Source organism: Poecilia reticulata, chromosome 15, assembly GCF_904066995.2.
Source record: "Poecilia reticulata chromosome 15, P_reticulata-male-v2, whole genome shotgun sequence".
Taxonomy (NCBI): domain Eukaryota; kingdom Metazoa; phylum Chordata; class Actinopteri; order Cyprinodontiformes; family Poeciliidae; genus Poecilia; species Poecilia reticulata.
The window spans coordinates 16,985,176-16,993,634 of NC_088844.1; the positions used below are offsets into that span (position 1 = coordinate 16,985,176).

Genomic DNA, 8,459 nt, shown 5'->3' on the forward strand with positions numbered 1-8,459 from the left:
CACTCCCTGCTCTGGCTCACACTTCACATCACAGCTCAGCCCGTGGCCCTGAGGCCTCCTGAGAGCGTGCACAGCAAACCCCGCTGCTAGCCCCTAAGCCTTGTTCTGGAAGCTCAAATCCCATAATTGCAGGGTTGACAGCGATAGCTAACATAGAAGACACCCTCACCTGGTTGTAAAGAATGAAAACATCTACTGTTAGTGTGTAGCTAAGAGATGAGTGTGGGGGCGGGGGAGGAAAAGTGAGTCGGCTACTATTTAAGGATAAAAAGAGGGAGGAAAATAGTGACTATGGTGTTTGGCAACCAGTACTGGGATTATTTGCACATCTTTTGTTAGTGTGCTTTGCAACAGGTTTGTAAGGCTTAAATCACATTAGTGGTTTTGATGACATGAATAGCGACATTTATATAAAAAACAATAATAATAATAATAATAATAATAATAATAATAATAATAATAATAATAATAATAATCAGAAAAACTTCTGAAATTAAAATACAATTCTGAGAATTTAAAAATGTCACAGAGGACTTTCTGCTTTTTAGATCGTTCATCGCATTTTAATATCAACATGAGTAAATATAGAACCTAGTTTTTAAATGATATTTGAAAAATAAATATTTTCCGAATCTTACGTGAAGAAGTAGTTACTCTCTAAATATAATAACTTCTTCTGTCACATCATGTGTTTCTGTTAACGGTCTGGCAATTTCTTCTTTGCAGGAATAGTTTTAATTCATTCACAGCTGAAGACTAATGAGACATTTAGGATCATATCACCAAATCTCAATCAGATTTAAGTTTTGGCTTTGACTTATCCCCCCCAAAATTGTCATTTTGTTTTCTTCTAGCTATCTACAAGTGACTTTGCTGCATAACCTAAGCATGTTTCAACCGGAGGTGACTTTCTCCCTCAAGATGCCGTAACAGGGAGCAGAATTCATTAACCATATTAGCACTGTTGGGTTCAAGTTCAGATGATTGGCACTAAGGGATTCATTCCGCTCACACGCATAATGATAAGAGATGTGCTTTAAAAATGTAAGCTTTGCTTTCACAGTTAGGGATCATGCTCCTCCTTGTCAGTCGTTTGGTTAAATCCTTTTGCAAATTCCTAGAGGGCTGAGAATGAAGAATATGCACTATCTGGTTTCCCTGAAACATCTTATTCACATTAATCATTTCTTTGTTGATTAGGTGTCCCTACTGTCATATCTGATCTGACCTCATGGTGCTTTCAAATTGATAATGTGGGAACAAGTTGTGTTCTCCGTCTGTCTGAACTGTGCTGCAATACCATTCTGTTCAGCTGACCTGTGGGCAAGTCTCCAAATTACACGATTAAATCACATTATATAATGGAACTGTATGCGGGTGCGACCTGATATGGCTGATAAAACAAAATGAAACTACAATTACACCTTGCACCCTTTTATTCACTCTGACTCATTCTGTTCTCTTTGTTTTTATCTCATTTTTCCCACTTGTTTTGAGTCTGGGAGTTGAACTCCTGATGAATAAGAAATCAAGTATTTACGCTTGCGAAAAGTATGTTTGTCGCAATTTTGATGCAATGTTGCTTAATCGCTTTGCGAAAATCACCATAGCTCATTGAGAACTGGTTAAAAAAAAGTTCAGCATTGAAATCCTGATGTGATTTCATTCCATCTTTTTTCTTCCTTTCCATCTTGGGCTTTAAAATACTCCTGCTTCTACTAAATCTATAAATTAAAACCAACTGAGCTAAAAGAAAGAGTACAGTAATAAATTAAAGATTTAAATCAAAAGGATGATATTCTGTTTAACATTTACTGGTTTAAACTACAATGCATTCAGTATTATTATTAAACCATGTTTTCTGCGATGTCTTCATCGTAATAATGCATTCGTTTACTCATTATTAGAGTACATTATTCCATAGAAATATCTGCATAGGTTCTTTTGTTTAAAAGACACATATCTGAAACTGATTTCTCTCCATCTAACTGACTGGACTGACCTTCATTTATCAACCACTTCAGCTCCTGCAGACAGCTGTGGGGAGAAAACAGGCGAGCCAGTTTGTTTACATCATATCTCAGCCAAGGCCCTCAGGACAAAACGGATGAGGATACTTGCACACTGAAACAGAATTATATGCAGTTGCTCAATCGCCATACTGCCAGACCACACGACTATCTGCATTTTTTCAGCTTGGGAAGTACCTGACATTTATGATGGGGTGTCTGGTCTCTCCTTCTGAAAAACGCTAAGCCGTCTCACATAACCTTTGCCCCTCAATATCAGTTATTTTGTCTAAAACATTGAAATATCTGTGCAGGACTTCAAGGTCTTAATAAAGTGTTTGTATCTTTTGAACATTTTCATATTTTGTCACATGGTGTCTCAGTTTATTACAGTGAAAACTTCAGAAACTTCATTGTATGTTAGTGGGATCTTATCTAATAGATCAACAAAATGTTCTGCATGCAGAAGAAAACGTACAGATTGCCTTTTTTTAAGACAAAGCTTAGAAAAAAGAGTGTATTTTTATTTCCCAGCCCCATTTTTCTCTGATACTCATAAATAAAATCTACTGTGACCAATATGCATATAGCATAGCTATTTGTTCTGTACTCAACAAATCTGAAGTTTGAGAGTGAAAAGAAAAAAGTTTTATTGAGAGAAAGTCAGAAGAAGTTCCATTTGAATAGTATAATTTACTATGTATTGAACACAGAAAACATTTAGAAAAGCTGCTAGGCTCAGATGAAAACAACATTTTAGTTTTTATATGCAAAATGGCACATAAAGGAGAAATTCTTTATTCTAAAATTCCATTAGAATTTTATGCAATAGAGGGTTGCGATTGTGACCAGCAGTCAATGAATGTGAATACCTTTTAGAAGGCATTCTAACTCATTTCATCATTTACTCCAATTCCGTTTTAATGTCCCGAAACAAAGTCCACGAGGTTCTAGCACCACCTTGTGGTACTAAATTTTATTGCAATAACAACCTGAACCACAAAGATTTGCATTTAGATTCGTCAGTCATGACTCGGAGGCGTTCATTGGTTAACAAATAACTGTGCGGGTGTTTCTTTTTCGAACTTTAACCCGGCAAAAACCACTGACGACATGTTCACGGCGACGTCCCATTGGTTAATCCACTCACACCCACTGTGACGCCACTGAAAGCCGAGCTGAAGGTGAGAGTCTTCTTACATCCAGTTAGCTTGCTGCTCAGGTGACGACTCCCTGCCGCTCCAGCCGTCTTTAAAAGAAGACATGTCGGTGTTTTGTGACGTGCAGCAAGCAGCCCCCGTTGCTGTCTTTAAACTTACGCAGGACTTCAATAACGACCAGTTTCCAAATAAGGTGAACCTCGGAGTGGGAGGTAAGATGCGCGTGCTGTGAAGCGTTAACCATGGTAACCGTGCAGGGGCATCTGCAGCTGCTGCTGCATGGCGCAATGATGAGGCGTTACACTGAATTATGAGACCTAAAATTATGTTAGCTGTCCAGGGACGTCGTCTCTTAAGTGGGGAAGGGCGTGGCATTAATTTAATTTATTTTAATGTTTTGCATACATATTTAACGCAGCGCTTACAATGGCAGTCAGAATGCATTTTTACTGCTATGTGTTTTATAGTATAACTTTGAGAAATGTTGATAGAAAAAATAAAATAAAATGCGATTTGAAGCGTCTACGAATGTTCTGCAATGTCAGATCAGCAATAATAAACCCAAGAGAGGTGGTATATGATTAATCAGACCCATTGTGTTCAAGCAGCCTATTTAGGGGATCATAATTCTCCATTCTCCTTTTATTTTTATTTTATTTTATTTCTACAACTTTCGCTACCTAATTCCGGCGTTCTATGAAGTTACCCTCTGTCTCTGACAGAGAGTCGATTGGATTACTGCAACGTCATCAAGAACACTCCACCTGTAGGGGTTTAAATATAATGTCTTCTCCTTTAAAACAAAAAAGATTGTGTTTCCCGTGTGTTGATATTGAAAGAGTAAATTCCTCCTTCAAATGAGTCGTGTGAGAAACATTGTGTGGCTTTGTCATGGCAGGACAAGGCCAGCCTATAGTCCCATGATTAGTACCGGAGGCTGAGGTCATATAATCCCCATGCCGTGCAAGACGCACAATGCTACAGATGGCAGCTGGTAAATGTAGGCCACACAGTGTCTGGTGCCACATGCCAGAGGAGTTATTTACAGAGCTGAAGAAAGTAGTCCACTAAAGTTAAAACCAAATTGAAAATAAACAAATAACTAACGCATTGAATTTTGGCAGCTTTTATTTACTTATTTTATTATCAAGTCATTGTATGAAACGAGAAAAAAAGAAAAAAAACTGTCAACATGGTGGAGTTGGTGTAAGCTGATGATCTCTGTTCCTGGGATAAAGAGGTTATTACATGTTACGCTCCTTATCAGGTGTTTGCTCATACTTTACCTGGCAAAAACACAAAAAAGATGAAAGTACGCACATGTGAGCGTCTTGGAACAGTTATGGGCTGCGATCAGCTTTGTTCTGCTGTTCAGTTTTTTGTTATTTGTACTAACCAAAATCATTAATTTTTTTATGCTGAATTCCAGTGAACCTGTTAAAACAGTAACATGTTAATAGTAATATATCGTTAGATATGTGTGGATGTTGCTTAGCCTGGTTGGAGCAATACGGATTTATTTCCATAAAGTCCCACAAGAAAATACTCTTTTCCAAGCTTTTACATAAAAATTCTACAAACTAATTGGTCGACTCTTACTGTCGGTTTTTGGTTTTCATTGGACAAATTGTGTTAATTGTAACTTTACTAGAAGCCCGATGAGTTTAAATTCACATTCAATATTATGTGAAATATTTTGTCAGGAAATATAATTATGTTCCTGTTACCTCTTGCTGAGATAAAGAACCCAAACAAAACAAACACATAAAATGAATCTAATGGAACACAGAAATTGTAAGCATTTTCTTGTTTGTTTTGAATTGTTTTTTTGGTGTGGGGTAGAGAAGAATTACATAACAGATTTTTAAAATTTCTTTAACAGTGGTAGATGCTTTGATTGTAACAGAAAATTAACACATTTTCTATATTGATGCTCAAAGCATGTGGTCGTAACTTCTGTTAGATTCGTCACTAAGCTTTAAAAAAAAAATGAATGAAGTTGGCTACACAATGTTGGTTGATGACGGGATGGTGGAAATTTTAAGTTTCCATGCATTTAATATCATAAAAAATATTTGACTTGCTCGTCAGTCATTTGGGGGACAAGTACAGATTCTATTCTGTTCTTTCGTCAGTTGATTAGGTCATCTGAAATAATGACAAATGTCTTGGTGTCCCGAAGCATACAGGACCGATGAAGGCAAGCCGTGGGTTTTACCGGTGGTGAAAAAGGTGGAGAAGCTTATCGTTCACGACGACAGGCTAAACCACGAGTACCTGCCCATCCTGGGCCTCCCTGAGTTCAGATCCTCCTCCTCCAAGATCGTATTGGGAGATGACAGCCCTGCCATTCGCGAGGACAGGGTTTGTGTTGTAGAAATTTGTGTGTGTTTTTTTTTTGTTTGTTTTTTTCAGTTTTCAGTCTTTTCACATGTGGTTTGACGGTCTCCTGCTGTTTTGCTCAGGTGGGCGGTGTCCAGTGTCTTGGTGGCACCGGTGCATTGAAGATTGGTGCAGAATTCCTGAGGCGATTCTACAACGGGAGCAACAACACTAAAACACCCGTCTACGTGTCCGCACCTACTTGGGGTATGCCCGCACACGCTGACACATGAACAATAAAGGATCGCACATTAAAGTGAGAACTGAAGCTGCTTGATCTGGAGACAAGCCCCTCATTTGCAGAATTTGATTGGATTGCAGATCTGTGCTTTGAGAATTAATAATGTCCTACTGCTATCGCCTCTTATCAGTGGTCTGTTGCTAGTGAGTAACACCAATAAACCAATCTTCTTTTATCTACAGGAAGCTTTGGCAGTAAAAAAATAAAAGAACTTGTGGTGTAAAACCTGTCCTTACTGTTTGTTCCAGAAAATCACAATGCCGTGTTCAGCAGTGCTGGTCTTGAGGACGTGCGCCCATACAAATACTGGGACGCAGAGAAGAGAGGTCTCGATTTGTCAGGTTTTCTCAGGGACTTGGAGGCAAGCACTTAAATATTACTAAACTTAGGTTCAGAGTTTTTATGTTTAATATGAGTTTGCATTGCTGTCTCTTTCCCTGCAGAGTTGTCCAGAACGCTCCATCTTTGTCCTGCATGCTTGTGCCCATAATCCCACTGGAACGGATCCCACGCAGGAGCAATGGAAGCAGATAGCTGAAGTCATGATGGTAAAATGCTTTAGAAATACACATAATCAGTGCGTTGTTTATCCAGTACCACTCAGTGGTCTGTCATTTTTCACATTTTACTGGGTAATAATTTAAGTTTCTCTTCCCAGAGGCGAAAACTGTTTGCGTTCTTTGACTCGGCCTATCAGGGATTTGCCTCGGGTAACCTTGACAAAGACGCTTGGGCTGTCCGCTACTTTGTCTCCATGGGCATTGAAATGTTCTGTGCTCAGTCTTTCTCAAAGAACTTCGGACTCTACAGTAGGTAACCAGTCAGTACACGGAGAAAGGTCGTGCGACGTAAGAACAGTAGTCGTAAAACAAATCTCATGACCTATTTGAAAAGTGAATTCTAATGAATGAAGGCATTCATTCTTTTCCACATTTTGTCACACAGACTTATCACATTTTAGTTGGGATTTTAAGATTGATAGAAGTTGTGCATGATTGTGATATGAAAGGAAAAGTCTCCCATGATAAACTCCATATTTTCCATATTTTGTTTTTGCATGTAGATCAAAATGTAAAATTTTCTTCTCATCTGACCAGAAAACCTTCTTCCTCATGTGTCCTGTCTCATTCACAGCTTATGTCAAACTGTAAACAGGACTCCTTGTGGCCTTCCTTTAACAAAATTGTATTTTTTTTCCCATTTTACCATAAAGGCCAGATTAAGATGTAGGAGAACTTTGGCATTCCAAAGTATTGTCTTCCAAAAACTAAAGCGCACCTTTCTTGAAAGGCAATTGCATTAGGTTATGGGAAATATATCGCAGCGATGTGGCACTAAACACAAACCTGTTCTTCTTTTTAAATGGTACTTCTGCTTACCTGTCAGATGAGCGTGTGGGTAACCTGACAATCGTGGCACGGGATGCAGATAACCTGAAGAGAGTTCTCTCACAGATGGAGAAGATAGTCAGGACCACCTGGTCCAACCCACCGTCTCAGGGTGCTCGCATTGTCGCAATCACGCTTAACTCACCGGAGCTGTTTTCTGAGTGGTCAGTGGAAAAATCTCCTCACAGAATCGCTTTCCAAGGCATTTCACTTCAATAGCAAACTAAGTTATGTTTGATTTTGGACTCTCCATGTTTTTAACCATTCAGGAAGGACAACGTGAAGACAATGGCTGACAGAGTCTTACTGATGAGGGCTCAGCTTAAAGCCAAGCTCCAGTCTCTGGGAACTCCAGGGACCTGGGACCACATCACAGACCAGATCGGCATGTTCAGCTTCACAGGCCTCAACTGTGAGTTCAAGAACGCACTTTCGACACTACGAACAAAAGGCGAATGTACAGAAGCCTAAGAGGAAAACTATAAACTTCTAATATTGTCATACCCATGTGGGCTTTGTGAAAGGGCAAGTGAATAAAATGTTCCTGCTTCTTTGCTTTTATCTTCTGCAGCTAGACAAGTAGAATACATGGTGAAGGAGAAGCACGTCTATTTAATGGCCAGTGGTCGCATCAACATGTGTGGTTTGACCAGCAAGAACATCGACTATGTGGCGGAGTCCATCCATGAGGCTGTTACTAAGGTGCAGTAGGATCCTCTCGCAGCTCTCAGCACTTCCAGAGATGGTGGTTGTCCCGCAGATTTTTGTTATCTGTAACAAAATGAGAATTTTGTTTCTGAATTTTAATTTACTGTGTTAAAACAAGTTGAGCAACTCCTGAATAGGGATGCTACTGTTCAGGTAGTCTTTGTCCTTTCATACAACGGACATGTTGTTATAAATCACGTTCTTTGTTTTGTTCCACGTGTTAATTTTGTTGTTTGTCTTTGTGTCATTGGAAAAGTCTTGAAGAGAGACAGCTTGTCTGTGTTTTACCACAATTTCTCGAGCTTCCTTCTTCTCCAAGTGTAAAATAAAGTCTAAAGCAGTACAATATCGAACATCCTTAAAAGGACCAATTTAATTTATAATTCAGCTGTTAAGAACGACTGATGGAAAATTATAGCTGGATGAAACTTCAACTATTGTTCTCAGGAATGCATTTCACTTTTAACTATGTAATTTATTAATACCCTGTGGAATTATAAGTATTTTCTTGTTTAAAACCTGTGTGCGTGTGTAGTGTTTCTTTCCAGTTCCAGTCAGCACAAGCAGCATC

The 8,459-nt window shown here is 38.9% G+C and overlaps 1 protein-coding gene across 1 annotated transcript; it reads left to right on the plus strand.

Annotated features, from left to right (window-relative positions):
- The first annotated feature begins 3,146 nt into the window (after positions 1 to 3,146).
- got1 (glutamic-oxaloacetic transaminase 1, soluble) lies at positions 3,147 to 8,406 on the plus strand. Its single transcript, XM_008429639.3, has 9 exons — positions 3,147 to 3,381; positions 5,352 to 5,533; positions 5,635 to 5,758; positions 6,041 to 6,153; positions 6,236 to 6,340; positions 6,451 to 6,601; positions 7,179 to 7,344; positions 7,450 to 7,592; positions 7,752 to 8,406. The coding sequence occupies exons 1-9, from the start codon at positions 3,273 to 3,275 to the stop codon at positions 7,889 to 7,891; spliced, it is 1,233 nt and encodes a 410-aa protein (XP_008427861.1). The 5' UTR covers positions 3,147 to 3,272; the 3' UTR covers positions 7,892 to 8,406.
- The last annotated feature ends 53 nt before the right edge of the window (positions 8,407 to 8,459 follow it).

What these genes read in the sequence shown, in the direction of transcription:
- got1 (XM_008429639.3), top strand. Translation starts at nt 3,273, where the DNA reads ATGTCGGTGTTTTGTGACGTGCAGCAAGCAGCCCCCGTTGCTGTCTTT. An exon ending in CTGCCATTCGCGAGGACAGG is followed by an intron (nt 5,534 to 5,634) that starts GTTTGTGTTGTA and finishes TGTTTTGCTCAG; the next exon opens with GTGGGCGGTGTCCAGTGTCT. An exon ending in CGTGTCCGCACCTACTTGGG is followed by an intron (nt 5,759 to 6,040) that starts GTATGCCCGCAC and finishes TGTTTGTTCCAG; the next exon opens with AAAATCACAATGCCGTGTTC.